Source organism: Arachis ipaensis, chromosome B03, assembly GCF_000816755.2.
Source record: "Arachis ipaensis cultivar K30076 chromosome B03, Araip1.1, whole genome shotgun sequence".
Classification (NCBI taxonomy): Eukaryota; Viridiplantae; Streptophyta; class Magnoliopsida; order Fabales; family Fabaceae; genus Arachis; species Arachis ipaensis.
Genome location: NC_029787.2, coordinates 135,011,619 through 135,034,322, shown reverse-complemented (window position 1 = coordinate 135,034,322; position 22,704 = coordinate 135,011,619). Strand labels below are relative to the sequence as shown.

The 22,704-nt window shown below is 36.2% G+C and overlaps 1 protein-coding gene across 1 annotated transcript; it reads right to left on the bottom strand.

The window, feature by feature from the left end:
• Positions 5,778 to 9,972, bottom strand: LOC107631940 (protein FAR1-RELATED SEQUENCE 5). The gene is made up of 2 exons (XM_016335539.2): positions 7,307 to 9,972; positions 5,778 to 6,254 (listed from the first exon to the last, which is right to left on the bottom strand). Exons 1-2 carry the CDS (start codon positions 9,524 to 9,526, stop codon positions 6,081 to 6,083), a joined length of 2,394 nt encoding a protein of 797 aa, XP_016191025.1. The 5' UTR covers positions 9,527 to 9,972; the 3' UTR covers positions 5,778 to 6,080.

The window sequence follows — 22,704 nt, the reverse complement described above, 5'->3', positions numbered from 1 at the left end:
ATCCCTAGAAAACCTAGAAAATTCCTAGAAAATCCTAGAAAACCCAAGAAAATCCCAGAAAACTCGGGAAAATCCCTAGAAAAACTTAGAAAACCCTTAGAAATCCCTAGAAAACCCTAGAAAACCCAAGAAAACTTAGAAAACTCTTGAAAACCCAAGAAAACCCCAGAAAACCCTAGAAAACCCATGAGAATCCTAAAAAAACGCTAGAAAATCCTAGAAAAACCCTCGAAAATTCCTAGAAAATCTCTAGAAAACCCTCAGAAATCCCTAAAAACCCTAGAAAACTCCTAGAAAAACATAGAAAACCCTCAGAAATCACTAAAAAATCCTAGAAAACCCAAGAAAATCATAGAAAACCCTAGAAAATCCTAGAAAAACCCTTGAAAATCGTATAAAACTCTCAAAAACCCTAGAAAATCTCTAGAAAACCCTCAGTAATTCCTAGAAAACCTAAGAAAATCCTAGAAAACCCTTGAAAATCCTAGAAAACCCATGAAAATCTTAGAAAAACCCTAGAAAACCCTAGAAAATTCTAACAAAACGATAGAAAACCCTAAAAATCCATAGAAAACCCTAGAAAATCCTAGAAAAACCCTAGAAAATTCTAAAAATTATAGAAAACCATAGAAAACCCTAGAAAATCCTAGAAAACTCCTAGAAAAACTTAGAAAAACCTAGAAAACCCTAGAAAATTCTAGAAAAACCCTAGAAAAATTTAGAAAACCCTAGAAAACCCTTAAAAATCCCTAGAAAACACTAGAAAACCTAAGAAAACTCTAGAAAACCCTTGAAAACCCAAGAAAACCCTAGAAAAATGAAATCCTAGAAAACCCACAGAAAACCCTAGAAAATTATAGAAAAACCCTCGAAAATCATAGAAAACCCTAAAAAACTCTCGAAAACCCTAGAAAACCCTAAGAAAACCCTAGAAATCCCTCGAAAACCTAGAAAATCCCTAGAAAATCTTAAAAAATTCTAGAAAATCCCAGAAAATCCCAGAAAACCCCTGGAAATCCCTAGAAAAACCTAGAAAACCCTTAGAAATCCCTAGAAAATATAAGAAAACTCTAGAAAATACTAGAAAAACCCTAGAAAACCCTAGAAAATCCTAGAAAAACCCTTGAAAACCGTAGAAAACTCTAAAAAACTTTAAAAACCCTAGAAAACTCTAACAAAATCTTTAAAAACTCTAGAAAACCGTAGAAAACCCTAAAAAATCTCTAGAAAACCCTCAAAAATCCCTAAAAATCCTTAGAAAACCCAAGAAAATCCTAGAAAACCCAAGAAAATCCTAGAAAACCCTGGAAAATCCTTGAAAAACCCTTGAAAACCCTAGAAAATCCTCAAAAACCCTAGAAAACCCTAAGAAAACCCTAGAAAACTGAAAAAAATAATAGAAAACGCTAGAAAATCTCTAGAAAACCCTCAGAAATCCCTAAAAAACCCTAAAAAACCCAAGAAAATCATAGAAAACCCTTAAAAATTCTAGAAATCCTATGAAAATTCTAGAAAAACCCTCGAAAACCCTAGAAAACCTTAAAAAACTCTCGAAAACCCTAGAAAATCCTAAGAAAACTATAGAAAACCCTAAAAATCCATAGAAATTCCTAAAAAATCCTAGAAAAACCTAAAAAATTCCTAGAAAATCCTTGAAAATCCTAGAAAAACCCTAGAACAATTTAGAAAACCCTAGAAAACCCTTAGAAATCCCTAGAAAATCTTAGAAAACCCTAGAAAACCCTTGAAAATCCAAGAAAACCCTAGAAAACCCTAGAAAAAACCACTGAAAACCCTAGAAAACCCTAGAAAATCCTAGATAATTATAGAAAAACCCTCGAAAATAATAGAAAACCCTAAAAAACTCTCGAAAACCCTAGAAAACCCAAAGAAAACCCTAGAAATCCCTAAAAAACCTAGAAAATCCCTAGAAAATCCTAGAAAATCCTAGAAAATCCCCGAAAACCCCTGGAAATCCCTAGAAAACTCAGAAAACCCTTAGAAATCCCCTAGAAAACACTAGAAAACTCAAGAAAATCCTAGAAAAACCCCAAAAAACCCTAGAAAATCCTAAAAAAACCTTGAAAACTGTAGAAAACTCTAAAAAAACCCTCAAAAACCCGAGAAAACCCTAACAAAACCTTAAAAATCCCTAGAAAACCCTAGAAAATCCTAGAAAAATCTTAGAAAACTTAGAAAACCCTTATAAATCTCTAGAAAACACTAGAAAATCCAAGAAAACTCTAGAAAACCCTTGAAAACCCAAGAAAATCCTAGAAAATCCAAGAAAATCCTAGAAAAATCATAGAAAACCCAAGAAAATCCTAGAAAATTGTAGAAAAACCCTCGAAAATCATAGAAAACCCTAAAAAACTCACGAAAACCCTAGAAAATCCTAAGAAAACCCTAGAAATTCTTAGAAAACCTAGAAAATCCCGAGAAAATCGTAGAAAATCCAAGAAAATCCCAGAAAACCCCGGGAAATCCCTAGAAAAACTTAGAAAATCCTTAGAAATCTCTAGAAAACCCTAAAAAACCCAAGAAAACTCTAGAAAATCCTAGAAAAACCCCTGAAAACCCTAGAAAATCCTTGAAAACCCAAGAAAACCCCAGAAAACCCTAAAAAATCCTAGAAAAACTCTCGAAAACCCTAGAAAATCCTAAGAAAACCCTAGAAAACACTAGAAAACCCTAAAAATCCATAGAAAATCCTAGAAAAACCCTAGAAAATCCTAAAAATTCGTAGAAAACCATAGAAAACCCTAGAAAAACCTCAAAAATCCCATGAAAACTCTAGAAAATCCTAGAAAAAGCCTAGAAAAACTTAGAAATCCCTAGAAAATCTCAAAAAATCCCTAGAAAACTCTAGAAAATCTTAGAAAAATCCTAAAAAAACTTAGAAAACCCTAAAAAACCCTTAGAAACCCCTAGAAAACTTTAGAAAACCCAAGAAAATCCTAGAAAATCTTGAAAACCCAAGAAAACGCTAGAAAATCCTAGAAAATCCTAGAAAAATTACAGAAATCCTAGAAAACCCTAGAAAATTATAGAAAAACCCTCGAAAATTATAGAAAACCCTAAAAAACTATCGAAAACCCTAGAAAACCCTAGGAAAACTCTAGAAATCCCTAGAAAACCTAGAAAATCCCTAGAAAATCTTAGAAAATCCCAGAAAATCCCTGAAAATCCCTTGAAAAACCTAGACAATCCTAGAAAACCCAAGAAAACTCTAGAAAATCCTAGAAAAACCCTAGAAAATCGTAGAAAATCCTAGAAAATTCTAGAAAAACCCCTAAAAATCGTAGAAAACCCTAAAAAACCCTCAAAAACCCTAGAAAACCCTAACAAAACCTTAAAAAACCCTAGAAAATCGTAGAAAACTCTAATAAATCTCTAGAAAACCCTCAGAAATTCCTAGAAACCCTAGAAAACCCTAAGAAAATCGTAGAAAATTCTAGGAAACCATATAAATCCCTAGAAAATCTCTAGAAAACCCTCAGAAATCCCTAGAAAACCCTAAAAAACCCAAGAAAACCCTTGAAATTCCTGGAAAACCCATGAAAATCCTAGAAAAACCATAGAAAACCCTAGAAAATCCTAGAAAAACCCTTGAAAACTATAGAAAACCTTAAAAAATTTTCGGTTTTATCCTTTTGGATAAAAAATCTGGTTAAAAATTTTCTAGCCAGGTCATTGAAGCTAGTTATTGATCTGGATGGCAAGTTATCGAACCATTTCATGGCCGCCTTTGTTAAAGTAGTCGGGAAGGCTTTACAACGGATGGCGTCGGCCAGGTACATTCTGCTTTTGAAGTTGCGGAGGTGGTGGCTTAGGTCGATCATCCCGTCATAGAGATCCATATCAAGTGTTTTAAAATTCCTGGGAACCTTAGCCCTCATGATCTCTTCTGTGAACGGATCTTCTCCTTCTAAGGGGCTTTCTTCTCGATCCGACCTATTATTCCAGTTTCGAAGATCAGCTTCTAGCTTCCTGAGCTTTTTTTTAGCTCCATTCGTCACTTTACTTCTCTCCGCAACTCTTGTTATGCTTCCCGTTGTCGTCAGCCTCATGTTCGAGCAGTTCCAGTCGATCTCCCTGGCCATGAATTAGGTCCAGGATTTCGGTTGTATGAGGGGGCTCCTCATCTTCAAGATGGTAGATTTCAGAATGGATCCTCCTTGGGTGGGGATTTTCAGACGTCCCTTTCCCGTAAGGCCCTTGAGCAGGTGGTGGCAGTGGAGGAAGCACAATGGCTTGACCTTTCTGTTGGGCCTCAAGTTCAGATTCCGATGTAGTTTTACCGTCTTCATACTGGTGGTCTGCCATTGTCGAGAAGTGAATCCCAGGTCCCCAGCGACGACGCCAATGTTCCGAGGGTTACCTGAAACATTGATTTGGGCCTGAACATAAGGTCCAGATCCCTTAGTATGGCAGCGTCCGACTTGTTGATGCCGAGGTGCTGCCTGTTCGAGTTCCTCGTGAGGAGGTTGGGGGGTGGTACCTGCAAGAGACTTTGATGCTTAAGTTAGTAAGGGTTTTAGGCAGGTTTTTAGTAGATTAGAGCGTGAATATACATGAGGGTGTCAATATATTTATAGTAGAGTAGATTACCACATTTGTTAGAGTAGTTCCATCTTTATTGATGGATAACTGTTCCCTTTATCTTGAAAATCTGTTAAGATCTCCCTTCTGGATGTAGCGGAGGGATATCCGGAGGCAGTTACTTGCTTGGACAAGTAGAGCTGAACCCTTCTGTCGGTGTCCAATCTCTCAAAGAGGCCGGGTAGGGGTTAGAGACCACCTTCTAAGGTTGGGTCCTTTATCTGTATTGGGCCTGGCTTTATGTTTTGGGTTACGGTATGAACAGAACATATATAAAATAATAATTGACTATCACACAAATAAATAATCATGCGATGAGAGAAAAAATGATGTTTCAACGCAAGTATATAAAACTAAAATATAATTGAATACAGAAAAAAAATAGGTGATATTATTTAAATGCAAGTGACATTTTTTCTTTTTAAATTCATGTAAATATATACTAAAACATATTCGTAAAGTGGGTGGTATTATAACAAAAATGGAACTTGTTAAAAAAATCGTTCTTAAAGGTTGCGTTTGTTTCTGAGATCAGGACAAATACAAGATACTAAGAACAAGACATAAAAGACAGAAACATAAAATTTTGTGTTCTTGTATCTTATTTGGTAATAAACTAGAACAAATTATGAAAATCTAATTTATTCTAATTTTTTTTTTCATTCAAAAAATTTGAGACGAATAATATAATAATAAAAATATAATTATGAAAAATTAACAAGAATAATGAAAAAAAAAATAAAAAATAAATTGTGTCCCTTGTTAGTATCTCCGATGGACACAAAATATATTAATTCAGTATCGCTGGATACATTGTTTCTGTTTATGTCTCCTCTATCAAACATAATTTTGTGTCTTAGTGTCCCTACCTCAGTGTCCTGTCTCTCTGTAAACAAACGCAACCAAAATGAGCGGTATTATAAACAAAAATGGGACTCCTTTCTCCTTGTATTATTAACGGCTTATATTTCTAAATAATAATAATAATAATAATTTTATATTTTTTTCACAAATTTAATGATTTCTCCTTGTATTATTAACGGCTTATATTTCTAAATAATAATAATAATAATAATTTTATATTTTTTTCACAAATTTAATGGTGATAATATCTTAATTTTACACCATCCCTCTACATTGTATTCGGTGCAATGCACGGGCATATAGCTTAGTTTACTCGAAAAGAAATGTTCCCAGTGATGCTCTTTATATATATTGTTATAGATAATATACAAATCTAAACGTACTTATAAACTTCAACCACGAATGTTTAGCTTTGGTATAATGAACACCGTAGACAATACTTACTTATTCTTTATAACGGGGTCGGCAAATACTAACAAATTTATCAAAAACTAAATGCCTGTTAAAAGAGGTGCGGCTGTACTTCCCAAGCAACAGTGACTTTCCGTTCTTTTTATTCCAGAAGTAGCTTTTTCATTTGTTCCTATCTGTTACTATGTTTTCCTCCGAAGTCCTTAGAGGCCATCTTTAATGCTTATCTTGATGTTTTCCACCTTAATCGACAACTCTAACTTATGATCCTCAACAGCTTTCAAAACTGAGAGCAGGTTGGACCGGTAAATTTCACACTTTCGATTTGCAAACTCAAGCTCATTCATAAGTTCTCTAATGCTCTTGTCCATGTCATCCTGCAAGATATGACGCAATGAAGTTAAAAAAAAATAAGTATAATGACATGCACATTTTCAAAGAAATAAAAGATGGACCTCAATGCCCCATTCGACACCTTTAACAGGTAACTAAATCAATTCATGTTTCTGCCCCAAAAATTGGCAGAAGGTAGAAACGGCAATTTACAGTATTTCGAGCTAAATTAGATATTAGTCCACATAACTTGGTTATGTAGAATGATGTATGTTGAGCACGCACATAATCTCTTTTTTTTTCCCTGCCCCCATATGAAACCTAAAATAAAACGTCTACCACTAAATCCAATCCCGGTGCATTTGTATGCTGTAAACAAACAAATAATAAGAATCCACAGCAGACAACATCCAAAAGGCACTGCAATCAACACTGACTGCTTCAAAACCCAAAAATAAGACAAGAAATATGCCTTCAAATATATTCTCAACCAAGAACAAACTCCAGAAATATTACGATGCTAGTTGCTAGGCTTGTTTTCTTTTATTTTCCCAAAATGAAGAAAAAAAAATTACAGATAAATCAAGATTCAACACAATATGAATACAAGGTGGGGGTATTTAAAGGCCACAAATAAACAAATTCGCTTAAACAAATAATTAGGAGTAAAAGAGTGCACATCAGGCAACTAGCTGCAGTAATCAGACAGGAAAAATACCAATCCCCAAGGCAAATGGAAAACTAATGACTAGATATGTTCATATTATAAGGTGAAATAACCAAATAAAAGTGCTTAGTCAGATAAGGGATAAAATCAGAATGATAAAGGAACTGGTGGCATGGTTCACTTTGTTCAATTAATCAATTCTGTAAATTAAATTACATGTGTATTGCTTAAGGGAGGAGTTTAAACAGTTTAATCTTCAGAATATTATTGAAATCGACTCAAGAATATATTATACAAAGTCCAAATGGAAGAAAAACTATATTAAACGAAGCTTAAGTTGTTACAAGAAGCTAGAAGATTCATGTTAACTGGGTGAGTGGAAGAGTAAAACACAGCAGCAAAAGAACAAAAGGGAAATGGAACTCTGACCTCGGACATATGCTGGCCCAAGTTTCCTTCCTCGTGTCCACTTCTGGAATTAGTATGACTTTCATCAATTTGCAAGTGACTCCTAACTTTGCCATTGTTGATGAGAATTCGTCCCTCACTTTGCATTACTTGAACAACTCTTTTTGTGGCCTCTTGTAAAGCACCCATTGCAACATCATAAGTCTCAGGAGACTTTGCTCCTTCATCAACAAACTTAAAGGCCACGTGTCTGAGGGTATTATATCTAACTGTATGAGATTCCAAATAGTAAGAATATATATCACAAGAATGTTCTTCTAATGTTACACTGCTTTTGGCATTTCTCGTCCAACGTTTCAATATATAATGAGCGGGTAGAGTAAGTACATTGGTTACTCTAAACACTGCCAAAACATGTCTACAAACAAGGCCAGAAAATTCAAACATTTGGCAACTACAACTCGCTTTCATCTCTAAAACATTGAATTTAACATAGTATGCCTTATGATCCTCTCCAAATTTAGCTACATGATATGTAACGACCTCCCCATCATCCTCGGTTTTGGATGCCATGAATGTTAGCGTCCCAACTAGCTCCTCTTGGAACCTCATGAAAATCTTTCGTGTGTAAAGCTCAGATGCTTGCTTCTCCATTGGAGATGGGGTCTTCAAAACTGGTGAACTATTCATTGTGTCATAATCTGCTCTGACTTCTTTCTCATTGCGACTATCCAGTGCTTTCTCATACAACTTGAAGAACTGATTTAAGTTGGTTGAAGCATTTACATACCCATCAAAGTATGAGTTCATGCCATCGCTTCGCTGTGTGATAGACATTTCTGCAAAGAATGTGTCTCGCAAATATACAGGTACCCACTGCTTACAAGCAGAATATATTGCTTGAAGCCATTCATGGTCCCGCAGATCATACCTATCGATGAGTGTTGACCAGCAAGATTCAAATTCCTCAATTGACTCCGTCAAGTTAACACATCTGTGAAATTCGACTTCGAAATTTGGATATTTGAGGAAAATGTGAGATAACTTCTCCTGGCATTTTTTAAAAATGTGCCATTTGCAGAATCGGTGGCGGGTCTCAGGGAATACTTGTAGTACAGCTGACCGAATTACAGAATCATGATCGGTTGTTATTGACAATGGTGGGCGTCCAGACATAGCCATAAGCCACGTCTTGAAAAGCCATACAAATGATGCTTCAGATTCATTTATTAGGAAAGCACAACCAAAGAGAACAGGTTGTCCATGATGGTTTACACCAGTAAAGGGAGCAAACGGTAGTCGATACCTATTGGATCGGTAAGTAGTGTCAAAGGTTACGGTATCACCAAAAAAAGTGTAATTCAACCTTGCCTTGGGATCGGCCCAGAAAACATTGCTCATGGACTGGTCCTCATCACTTTGCACAGCATAGAAGAAACAAGGGTTTTCGGCATGCATTTGTCTCAAATAATCCAGAACAAGCTGAATGTCGCCTTCTAGACTTCTCTGCCTATTATTCCTCATGTAATTCCTACAGTCAACCTCTGTAAAACCAACTTTGCTAATCCCACCACACTCCTTGATCAGTGCTGACATAATTCTCCGAGGACCCATTCCAGCAGCCTGTAAAGTATCAATTAGCGTCTTGGCAGCTCCAGATATTTGTCTGTGAGAGCGAAGGCAGTGCACCTGATCCGGTGGAACAAGCTCGTGGTTGTGTTCCCTAACAAACCCAGAGACGATCCACTTGCCAGAGTCGTGCATTTTGACCGACAAAGCCGCTTTGCATCCGACTCTGGTAATGGTTCGAGGACGCTTGATCTCCCTATCCTTGGTGCGTTTCTCATTCAAGTTGCGGAAACCCTCCTTTGCACAAACAAATTGCCTCTGTATGATGGCTCCATCGCGCCTGGAACGCCGGGATGAGCTAACCCGAGTACTGAACCCGACACGACGGGCATAAGAATTGTAGAAGGCCTTGGCAGCCTCCTCAGACTCAAATTCCATGCCCTCGTAAGGTTCAAGATCTAAGAGGTCACCCGCACCAAAACCCTCAGGAACGTAAATTTCTCCACCGCTACCACTAGTGGCAGTGCCTCTGCCTCTGTCAGCATCAGCCAGTTCATCCTCTTCGATAGCCATGGCCATAGCCATAGGGTGCTCAATGTCGCCCTCATCATCCTCGCATTCTCCCTCCCCTCCTTCCAGCCCAATATCAAATTCTAACACCTCGTTATCCATCGCAAATACTACTTGCAATATCAGAATAGGCAATAAACGTATATGGACGAATTCATATCATACGACATCATATAGAAAATACAAGGAGACGAGAGGAACTAAACAATTTCTAAAAGAAAAGAAATACTGTGGGGAAAACCTGACCGTCGACCGACAGTAATTGCATCGTGTCAGGTTTATTCAAGAGCACCATCGGATACTAGAGGGGGTGTGCGACTAGAATATGCTTTCCAGAAATCAGGCGATTCAAATCGTGTAAATCTTGGATTGAATCCCAACAACCATACAAGACGCTCCTTCTGTACTTAGCACCGAACTTTTGTTCAAGAAAACAACTGATTATTATAATTTTACTAGTGATTAGTAGTTAAACCCCAAAATGGTTATGAGAGTGGCGTCTGTGTGTACTAAAATCTTTTTGTACAAGTTGTCTGCACTGAATCGGTCTGGTCAGGTTTGGTTTATTAGTTAACAATAATCTTTCACATTCATATAAAAAATGTATTCAAATTATCTAAGTATTTTTTTGTCAGACACGTCTCTTCCACTCCCTTATTCGTTTGTGATATACATGCTATATATAACTTATAGCGTAAACTTTCTCTGTTGCAACCTGAACCTTTTGTTTAACGTAAATTTTCTGCTACAACCTAAACCTTCTGCTCTCCTAGTTCTTCTCTGCTCGCATTCTTCTTTATTGATCTGCATTGCATTGAATGTAATAAGCTTTGTCGTTCTTCTCTGGTCGCGCTCATCTTCTTCGTTTTCTTCTTTGATCTGCACTTCTCAATCGAAACAATGAATGATTCAACTTCAAATCAGTTGAATGAGAGCTATTTGAATTATTCTTCTGAAAGGAATCAAGCGGACGAGGTTTGGATTATTCAATTTTGAATCGAATTGAATGGAATGCAATAGCTAATTTAAATTGAATTGAATTTAATGGATGCAAGCGTTCTGAATTGAATTGAATTGAATCGAATTGATAATCTCTAAATGGTAGACACGTGTGTTTTGAATTTGATTTTATATAATGGATAATGTTGCATTCATTCAGTACTATATAATTGTTTCACCATAATAACATATTTGGTTCATTCTGTAAAAAACTGTTTGAATTTAATTTTATATAATGTATAATGTTGCATTCATTCAGTACTATACAATTGTTTCACCATAATAATGTGTTCGGTTCATTATGTAGAAAGCTGTTTGAATTTGAATTTATATAATGGATAATGTTCCATTCATTTAGTTCTATACCATTACTTCACCATAATAACATGTTCGATTCATTCTGCAGACCAGGTGTGTTATGGATAAACAATTTGTCCCAAAGGTCGGGATGATTTTCAAGACACTAGAAGATGCCAGAAAGTTCTACAAAAATTATTCTAAACTTGCCTGTTTTTCTACCAAAACAAGGAACACGACTCGGAAGGGAGACGAGATTAAGAATCAACTAATCGTATGCAGCAGAGAGGGGGTGGAAATCCAAGATATCTCCTACTCTGAAGACAAATTCCTCAGCCGGCATAAATTGTCTAGCGATCTATGTACACATATTGAAGGACGTCGGTCTCTGGACAATTTCCAAAGTCGTTCTGAATCACTCACGCCCCTACTGTTCAGACCGGACAGAGATGCTTAAACAACACAGAGAGCTAAGCATGTTCGTGCGTCGCACCATCGAAACCAATGAGGAAGCCAGAATCAGACCGAGCAAAACTTACCAATCATTCATAGCAGCAGCCGGCAGTCACCGAGAACTAAGTTTTAGAAAAAGACGCGAGGAATTACATCACAAGGGAAGTACAGAATGTTTCCGAACAAGACGATGCCAAAGAATTCGGGAAGTACCAAAATTTCTTTTTCGAGCTCAACCTCGAAGGCGATCACTCCATCAAAAATGCATTCTGGGCCGACGCAAGAAGTAGGGTTGCATGCGAGTATTTCGGAGACGTGGTTTCATTCGACACCACCTACAACTCAAACAGGTATTCGGTTCACCCAAATCGAGTCTTTACATTCACCAAATCCACACATTTCAGTTCATCACTTTGTGAGAGTGTCCATTTATGCAGGTACAATCTAGTTTTTGGTTCCTTTGTGGGCGTGAATCACCATGGTCAATCGACACTTATCGGATGCGCCCTTATGAAAAACGAGGACATCCAATCATTCAAATGGCTATTCGAGTGTTGGCTCCGTTGCATGGGAGGGGAGGCACCAAAAGACATTCTCACTGATCAATGCACATCAATGCAAAGGGCCATCGAGATGTGCATGCCAACAACAATTCACCAGTGGTGCATCTGGCACATTCTGAAGAAAATTCCAAGCAAACTAAATGGCTACAAGCGACACGAAAAAATCAAACAAGAGATGAGCCACATCATTTGGAACTCGTTCACAAAAGACGCATTCGACTGAAACTGGAACGATTTTCTCACAAAGTACGGCCTCGGAGGCAACAAGTGACTCTCAGGTAACCGATATTTTAATTCGAATTATTTTCATGCCGTTACTTTTTCAGTTAAAACGTGCACATATTTCAGTTCATGCCGGCTCATGTTTTTGGTTCATTCTGCAGAGCTATACGAAGATCACCATATATGGATTCTAGTTTACCTGGATCACCACTTCTGGGTCGGGATGAGAAGTACACAAAGGAGCGAGAGCATGCATGCATTTTTCAACAAGTTCATCACACGCAACAGCTCCCTGAGTCAATTCGTGAAGCAATACGATAATTGCCTAGCAAGCAGAGAGCAAAGAGAGAGAGAATTCAACGCTACAAATTTTCACACCGTGATACCGTGTGCAACAAAATCAACAATAGAGGCCCAGTTTCAACACGTGTATACCAACGAGAAGTTCAGGAAAGTTCAAGGATAATTCAGAGGAAAGGTGAACTGCATCACAAGATCAGTGAATTCCACCCTAGGTTTCACAACATACGAAGTTGTAGAGCAGGTTTCTAACTCTACATTCAACAAGTTTTTCATCACCTACGATGTAGTATCACGAGAGGTAAAGTGCCAGTGCCTGCTATTCAAGTCAAAGGCATACTGTGCCGCCATTCCCTGAGTATACTAAGCTTCGAGCGAGTAGATAACGTGGCACCGAAATACATACTGGAACGCTGGAGCAAGAACATAAAGAGGAGGCATACACACATCAAGAGCAGCTAAGACGAGCCTCTACTGGAGCCGAGAAGTAAGAGATTCGACAATTTGGTGTTTCGCTTGCACAATATCTGCGAATTTGCATCAGAGTCCAAGGAGCTGACAGAAATTATGCATTGACACTTTGACAATGTCGTGACTGAGATGCAAAAATATCAAGAGAGAAGCAAAGGAAAAAGTTCATTTTCCCATGAAGAAGCAATGTTGAGCGATGTGAACGACCTTCAAAGCCCGCTACGTGTCAAAACAAGAGGCCGGCCCAAGAACAAACTGGGATCAAACCTGGAAAAAAAGATCTCAAACGCCACGAAGAAAAAGAAAAGTCATCTCCAAGTGAGGTAAAACTGATTTTCTTTCGATTAGGAAAAAATTCATTTGTGCATTTTGCTAATATACAATATATATTTTCTCTCTTGCAGCTGAACCTTTTAGACGGCGGATCAACAATTCAGTCAAGCTCCAGCCTTTACAATGCACCGGATATGAATTATCCCGAAGAGGGTTACAGGAGTTTTAGTTTTTATTAACATAAATTTTCATTCATGTATGAGCAAATTTCGGTTCACTAAATTTATAGGAGGGTTAATTTTTTACTAGTGTTAGTCTTTATTAAATAGTCACTTTTATGTGTTTGATATTAGCTTTTGAAATTCTTTATTGAATAGTTACTTTTTTGTTTATTTAATAGTTAATTTATTCTGTTATGTCAAAGAGTTCAGGTGTTTCTGAAACTAAATACTGATATATACATTTTTTTCAAATTTTCTCTCTGCTATAAACCTGGAACAAAACAGCAGCCAGACAATTCTAACAGAAATATACATTAACATCTCAGACCGATACGATAAGAACTAATCCATCTTGAATCAGATATATACATTAGATATATACATTAACATTAACATTAGATATATACATTAACATTTACATTAATATTCACATATATAGATTGAAAGAAGCAGTGTTTGCTTTTTTAAATAAATTAAATAAAATAATGTTAATTACAACCAGTGAAACAAAGTATATCCTATTTACTATATATATCCCCAGACGTGAATTTACATTAAGGGTTGGAGAGAGCAGCAGATGGCTTCGGGAGTCTTATTGCTTCAGATCCCCTTATCACTTGGTCTCTGATTTTGTTCAGTTTGTGCAACAGAATATTTGGACCATATTCAAGCCTGAAGGCATCAATCTCTTACTACAATTCAATTGAAGGAATTAGTTACATAAGAAATGAACCCAACTGAAATAAGAAATCAAAGAATTTCATTAATTTAGAAACTACTTACTTGTGTCCAAGCTTTATATTGATACATCTTCCCTCTTTTGATCTTTCGAAGATCAATTGTTTCAAGCTATTTCATGACGTATATTGCATAACCATAGCTAGGCAAGAATTAAGTAAAATACGATTAATAGTATACAAAATAAAACACACTAAAAATAGCACTATAGAAGAGAAAGATTTTTACCTTGTACATTGACCATTCAATCTGATATACTCTGGTTCTTCTCCCTCTTCATCCTCCATTAAGGGTTCCGCCCCAACGTAAACCCTCATCTGGGAGATTATCAATCCCTGAAAGGGATACAAAAAGTGAATGAAAATTAGCAGCTATAATGAACTGAACCTTGTTCAAGTTCTGAATAAAACGTGATAAACATTCAATCAGCAAGAAAAACATTTTGTGCATGCAAAAGAACCCAAGTGAACACATGGCAATCAGGTGAATCAAAATCAGCAACTCCGCTGAACCGAACACCAATCATGATTTGAATAAAGCATGATAAACATTCAATAAGCAAGGGAAATATTTAATAATTTACAACAAATTTGTTCAATTTAATTCTCAAATCAGGTATTTCATCTTTGTTCTTGTTCACAGGGTCAAGCACATAGAATGCCTTTTTCCGGACATCGACAATCCACAACCACCAGTGCTGTCCATTGCAAATCGGCACAAACAGCTAAAGTTTGGAAAAACAATAGAATATCTCAGTCCAAACGATAGCAAACGAGAGAATTATCAAAGAAGTTTTAAAAATCACAACTTACAAATGGATGCGATGCGAGTTTTCTTTTGTCAAGAAATTGGCGGTAGTGTGCATATAGATCGACATCCATCCGGTAGGCCTTGTTGGTCTTTGGATCAATGTATTTCTCGCCATGGGTTCCCAACATAAACATCTGCAAAATGAATCTCAGTTAAATCACAAATAAACCAAATTATTTATCAGAACCAGTAAAACACCATTCATATTTTGAATAATACGTGATAAAAATTTAACGATAAAAAAAAACTTGTTTGCATGCTAAAGGACCCAACTCAAGACACTAACAATCAAGTGAATCAAAATGACCAATTCCAATGAACCAAACACCATTCATGTGCTGAATAGAACGTGATACACATTCAATCATCAAGAAAAATATTTCTACATGCAAAAGGACTCAACTGAACACTTGACAATCAAATGAATCAACTTGACCAACTCCACTGAACAGAACTCCATTCATGTTTTGGATAAAACGTGATAAACATTCAATCAGCAGGGAATAAAAAAATTTGGCTTACCACAATATTCATTGGCACACAGTATATATCTTTCTGAAACCAAGGACATTTTATGTCGTTGAAAATCATGCAATGTGCATTAACCGCCTACAGGAAGAAAGTTTACGAGATATGCGGTATAAGAGTCTTTAGAAAAATCATTAATGTTAACGCAATAGGCAAAGAATTTACCGTGATTTTTACATGATGTTTGGGCATTAGAGACATGAAATGATGTCTAACCCCCTCAAAATTCGCTTGATGCTTCAAGATGAGTATGGGGTCATATTCATTGGTACTATCTTTGGTTTATTTCACATGTGTCATCCAATGATAACACTTTTTCTTCGGCTCCTCCGTGATTTCTTTCTCTTTCTCCGGAGTTTTGTACACTTCAGCGGCTGTGAAACTCGGCTCGGCACTTGTTGCTTCAGCAAATTTCATTGCCGCCGTTACCCTAGCATCTACCACCACCTCTGCCAGGATTTCAAGTTGTGACACCGTCGGCTGAGAGGTCGGGGGAGTTGGTTGAGATGTCGGGGACTTATGCCAAGGTAGAATGAAGGTGCATCATGTTTCCACAAATAAGGATGAGCAGCACTGTAAGACGACGGAGGATTAGGCAATAATGAAAAAGTAATATCATATAACACGAAAGCTAACAAATAAATGATATTAATTAAAACTTACACATTCAACGGAGGTTCTGGCTCAATCTTCCTTGGGCAAGATCCCTCGGCGACCTGTTTTTCCGATTTTAGAGGGCAGTTGTAACAAGCAGAAGAGAGCAATTGATTTCTGGATTCAATTGAACCACAATTAAACCATGTAATGAACCAAAATTATCCAGATTTGAACAATAAAAAAACTTACAAATCAGGCTGTGCTTCTTCTTCCAATTGCCGTGCCGCCGAAGCTTCTTGGCACGCTTGCTGTTTTCCTTCGGGAGGGCTGCTGCATTAAACAGAAAAGAGTTCAATAACGATCCATAATTATTATCATGTACCATTAAAACTAATAAAAAGAATTCTAATTACAACTTAAAGGAACAATGGAAAAGCAATATCATATAACACGAAAGATTATAAAAAATGATATTAATTAAAACTTACACATTCAACGGAAGTTTTGGCTCTGTCTTCATCGGGGAAGATTCCTCGCAGCCTGCTTTTCGAGTTTCGGAGGGCAGCTATAACAAACAAAAGAGAGTCCAATATAAGAACATGTTGAATTGATTTGTGGATTCAAATGATCCACAAGTAAAGCATGTAATGAACCAAAATTTACCAGTTTTAAACAAGCAGTAAAACTTATACATCGACAGATGCTTCTTGTTCCGATTGTCGTGCTGGTGCTTCTTTGCAGGGCTGCTGTATCGATTCTGGAGGGTTGCTGCATTAAACAGAAAACAGTTTAACAATGACCCTAAATTATTATTCTATGCCATTAAAATTAATAAAAAGAATTTTATGTGCAACTTACTCATTAACAGAAGTTTCTTATGTTTGACTTTTCGAAGGGACAAAGGTAAAGTCATCTTTTATTAACTCTTCCTTAAGAGAACTCAGAAGAGACACCGCAATAGGAAATCTAAGGAATGTAAACAAGCAAGAAGTCAATGTTGAACGATTAGAATAGATACTGAGAAACCAAAATTTTCACATTGAAAAACTCACATTTCCAAAGGTTGAGAACAAGTTTCTTCTCAAACCTCAATGATTTGTAGGTCAGGATCAGGTGTAGTGCTACTGACATTTAAACACGAATTCCGTGTGATTAATTAAACAAAAATTATTACCTAAATCTAAAAGATCAATATAAATATTTTCAACTTACACAGGTGGAGTTTTTAAACTCTGTTTTTGATGGATTTTCTTTCTTCTAAAAACTTTTACCAGAGTTTCTGGGGTATTTTTCCCAATAAAAAGGATACCAAATTAAAATTAGCAACCAAGATTAAAAGCAGAGGTCTAGAAACACATCAAATTAATTTTTACAATCCACTAAACTGAAAATAAAGCTTGCAATGAACGAATTTACCTAGTATTGGTTGGGGCATTTATAGACGGTGTGCAGCTAGTCTGAGTCTGTAAGAGAGGTTCGCTGCCCAAATTTACAGTCGGCAATCGAAGCAAAATAAATACATATTACTTAGTGAATCCAGAGGAATTAGAAGAGGTTTTAGGAAAAGTTAGCAAACAACGAAAAAGAACTCGATATAAGAAACCGAATCTTACGTCTCAGATAAATCATTTCACATCTCTGTCGAGTCAAAGTGATCTGGAGCAACGTTTGTTTTCTGAACTCCATCATTTCTTCTCTTTGCTATCTTTTCTCTTAACAGCTACAACGCCTCTCTTCTTCTTTCGGCAGCACTGACCCTTACTCGTTCACTTCTGAAAATACATAAAATAAGTATCAATGAAGTTAAAATAAATGTATCAAATAACCCAAGATATGATTTCAGAAACTTACTCGCTTTCAGATTCAGTTTTGCTCTCTGAATCTGTCATAACAAGCTTCCTTGATTTGGTTTGTTTTTTTGCACCCCTCTCCAGTTGTTTTCTCTTCACTGTTGGAGTTTTTTCGATTTTTTTTCTCTGCAACACATATAAACACATCAAATTTATACCGGCAAACAATATCAGCAAGAAAAATATTTCTTCATGCCAAAGGACCCAACTGAAGACACTACAATCAAGTGAACAAAAATGACCAACTCCACTGAACCGAATGCAATTAATGTGCTGAATAAAATGTGATACACATTGAATCATCAAGAAAAATATTTTTGCATGCAAAAGGACATAACTGAAGACACTAACAATCAAGTGAACGAAAATAACCAACTCCACTGAACCGAACGCAATTCACATGCTGAATAAAACGTGATACACATTCAATCATCAAGAAAAATATTTCTGTATGTAAAAGGACTCAACTGAACACTTGACAATCAAATGAATCAACTTGACCAACTCCACTGAACAATATCACATTTGTAATTTACTTAACAAGCATACATAAACAATTTTCAGCAAAGAAAAGCAAAACTAAACCAGACAAACATCATACAATCACATAAATGAACATCATCCAATACTTACTGGCTTTCAGATTTGCTTGTGCTCTCTGAATCTGTCGGCACAGGCTTCCTTTTTTGCTTTCTTTTTTAACCACTTTCTATGATTGTTTTCTTTTCTTTGTTGCTTTTTTTTTCAATTTCTTCTTCTTTTCTGCAATACATAAGAATAATTTTAACCAAATACAAGCAAAACGAAACCAATATGAACATCAAGCTTACTGGTTTTCGGATTCACTTCTGCTTTCTGAATCCGTGGAACTGCTTTCAGTTTCACTTGTTGATTCCGAATCCGTTGGAACAATGTTTTATTTTTTAACCAGCCTCTGTTGTCTTGTTCTCTTGGCTGGCAGTGTTTTCTCGGATTCTGATTCGGATTCAGAATCGGAAAAATTGTCTTCTTCCGAAGAAGAACCCAGAAAAACAATTTTCTTTTCTTCTTTCTTCCGCTTTTTCTTTTCTTTCCCCTTCAGAAAAACTTGTTTCTTCTCCACCTTCTTTCCTTTTTTTTTTTCTTTTTCTCCCTTGATTGTGCTCTGCACAGAAATCCATGAAATACAAGCTGATTCAGTTAGCAGAGTATTTTAGAAGCATTTGAACGAAAATTTTAGGAGAAAATTTTGCTTAATTTACCATTGTATCGGTTTCTTCCTAAGAAATCCAGTCGAGCATCATCTTCCGTATCCAGTGGGCCACCCACGGTGACCCTGGAGTATCAACTGCATCCAAGCGAGGGAACTTAGCTTCATGAAAATAAATCAGCATCAAAACAAATACACAGCCGTCAATGGACTGTTTCTTCCCCTTTTTCCTGTTTTCAATCCCCTTTCTCAAGAAGCTCAGGACATGATTAGCCCAATCCCACTATCGGATGTTGTCCACACGAAGGGCACGATTGGGGAGGCCATGCTTACCGTTGTCGGCAGCAGGAAGCACTCCTGAACGAAGACAACAAAAGTCCTCAGAAATTTCTGCCGATTCTCCTCCCCATTGCCGGTTAAGAAATTTTAATAAAAGTAGCGTTGTGAGTACGGTCTTAACCGACGAAATTTCCACTATCAATTTAAAAGATATCACAATTAAGAACAATTAACTGGGAGTAGAATTTTCAAGTCGTTTCCTAAAGAGTTGACACAACAGTGTAAATTATTGGTCAGGAATTTTCTGAGAAACTTTTGAAGTTTGAGAACGGAAAAATAAATAACTAAAAATCAAAGCAATGAATGATAGCAAGATGTGTTATGTATTTGAATTAAAAAGCCTTGGCTGAGAGAAGATTAATTGGAGTTTCTATCCTTGTTGACTTTCCCAAGTATAATAGTAAAAGGTTGTTGCTTTCACTCAGTTATCCTCTTGCAGTTGTGAAGGAAGGTCAAGTGGGTAACACTAACTGATTCACAAGTTCTAATCCCTTCCTAGGGAAGGGATTAGAGTTAGTGAAAAGTGAGTTACCCAGCAATCTCCAATTACAAATTAATACTTGAGTTTTCCAACTCAAGGGGTTCCAATTAATCAACTCCCAAACCAAATTGAGAGTTTTAAATCATAACATGAATGCCATTTTTCAACAACATGGAATAAGAATAAATAAGAGACATGGTAATTAAAATAAATTAATAAAAGAAAATTTTGAAGCTGATAATTAATTGAAGAAAATCAAACAAGAAATGAAACTAAATGTAAAAATTGTTCATTGCATTAATAAATTCCAAAATTAACAATATCCATATATGACCACAAGCAAATTAAATGGAAAACAAAAGAGTAGAGTAATAGAAAAGCAAACTATAACGATGAAGACTTCAATCAAAGGTAGAAGTAGCTCTCTCAATATCCAATACAAAAGTATAAAACTAAAATCTAAGAACCCTAGGAGAAGTAGTGTTTTCTCTCTCAGATTCAAAACAAAAAACTAAAACTAAGTGAAAGTGAATATCTTGAGTCTCTACTTGCTCCCTGGCTCTAGTCTGTATTTTTTGGCCGAAAACTGGGTCCAAAAAAGCCCAAAAATCGCCCCTAGCGTCTTCTGTAATTGCAGCACATGACACACGTCACACGTACGCGTTAGTCACGCGTACGTGTCGCTGTACGATGCGCCAATGCACGCGCACGCGTCAGCCATGCGTGCGCATCGATCCTCGCTGCTCAGCTCCTTAGTTTCTTGTGTTCCTTCCACTCTTGCAAGCTTCCTCTCCATCCTCTAAGCTATTCCTGCCCTATATAGCCTGAAAACACTTAACACACAGATCACGGCATCGAATGGTATAAAGGAAAATTAAAAATAGACAATTTAAAGTCTTAGGAAGCAAGTTTTCAATCATGGAACAAAATTAGGAAGGATTTGTAAAACCATGCAGTTTGTATGAATAAGTGTGCGAAGAATTGATAAAAATCACTCAATTTAGTACAAGATAAATCATAAAATAGTGGTTTATCACCCATCAACACTCATTTCGAGGACATATTTTATCAGAGAAGCCAACATAACACATTTGAAGCCATCAATAATATGCTTGTCTGCCTCATTCAGTCTGCCGTAGTTAACTTTTTCAGGAAAACATATATAGCAAGGAATGAACCGAAATAAGCACTAGATATAAAGTGTATTACCGCCCAGCGCAGCTGCTACCTTGTCAGGTGTTATGTATATTTTCCCATGAAAAGTGTTCAGGCATCCATAATAGTCATCATAGCAAGCTATCAACTCTCTCAAGAGGGCGTGAGAGACATTCATTTCCGGGACATGTGCCAGCGCAATGAATCCCATTTCTTCAACTATATCTTTCTTTTCCTGATTCAAATTCTTGAACATTGTCGCTATTGCCTTAGTCTGACATCTGAGATTGTGAGTTTTTTGCAAGGTTTCGAAACAGTATGTCAAGATATATTTATAATACAAAATAGAGTTTATTTGAATGAAAGGGGATAAATATATTTAATGTGTATATATGCTTACGTTATAACGTGGCTTCTACTTTTTTGTCACCATCGTCTTTTTTATTTTTGCTGTAAGAATATATATAAAATACAAAATAGAGTTTATTCGAATGAAAAGCGATAAATATATTTAATGTGTACATATGCTTACGTTATAGTGCGGCTTCTCCTTCTTTGTTACCATTGTCTTCTTCATTTTTGCTGTAAGGACAAAAAAATTTGGTCACTACTTCACTCAATATACCGACAAGCACAAGCATGCATATATTAATCAAGTGAATAAAAATGTCCAAGCCCATTGAACCGAACTTGATGTACTGATAAAATGTGATAAATAATGAAACAGCTAGAAAAATATTTCTGCATGCAAAAGAACCTAATAGAACACACTAACAATCAAGTGAATCAATTTTAGCAACTCCACTAAACTGAATACAATTCATGTTTTGAATAAAATGTGATAAACATTCAATCAGTAATAAAATGACTCAACTGAACACACTAACAATCAAGTGAATGAAAAAGGCCAACTGCACTGAACTGAACACCATTCATGTTCTGAATAAAATGTGATAAACATTTAATCATCAAGAAAAAAACTCAACTAAACACACTAACATTCAAGTGAACGAAAATGACCAACTCCACTGAACCAAACGCAATTAATGTGCTGAATAAAACGTGATACACATTCAATCATCAAGAAAAATATTTCTGCATGCAAAAGGACATAACTGAAGACACTAACAATCAAGTGAACGAAAATCACCAAGCCCATTGAACAGAACACCATTCATGTTGTGAATAAAACGTGATAAACATTCAATCAGCAAAAAAAAAAACATTTCTGCATGTAAAAGGACTCAATTGAACAGACTAACAATCAAGTGAATCAAAATTACCAACTCCATTGAACTAAATGAAAATAAGAAGAAATTTTCATTCCTATGCCCTAGTTACGCAAAAAAAAATTGATTCAGAATAAGTCGATCTACTAAACGAAGGAACTCAATCCAGTAAACCTAAAATGCAACTAGGAGAAACGCGAGATTACGAGATGTTAAATGAACAGTAGTTTTTATCATACCTTTCGCAGTCTCTGTTTTTGTTTTCTTCTCCAGTAGTGGTTTTCACATAAAATACGAGTGAAGTTTGAGAGATTTTGAGAGTGATTCGAAGTTTTCCAATAGCGGTTTCAAAGTTGAAAAAGGAACGTTTTTTCATAATGAAGTGCGAATGAATATTAACGTTTCGGGGGATTGGACGCGTGTAATACACGGTCATTTAATGGTATTAGTTTTTTTATTTTGTGTTGGGATGGATACAAAATTATATGGATGTGTAGCATAACTGTATTATTATTTCAAAAATAATTAAATTTCAATAAATTATAATTAATAAATTATAAATTGA

What these genes read in the sequence shown, in the direction of transcription:
- LOC107631940 (XM_016335539.2), bottom strand. Translation starts at nt 9,526, where the DNA reads ATGGATAACGAGGTGTTAGAATTTGATATTGGGCTGGAAGGAGGGGAG. An exon ending in TGGGCCAGCATATGTCCGAG is followed by an intron (nt 6,255 to 7,306) that starts GTCAGAGTTCCA and finishes CATATCTTGCAG; the next exon opens with GATGACATGGACAAGAGCAT.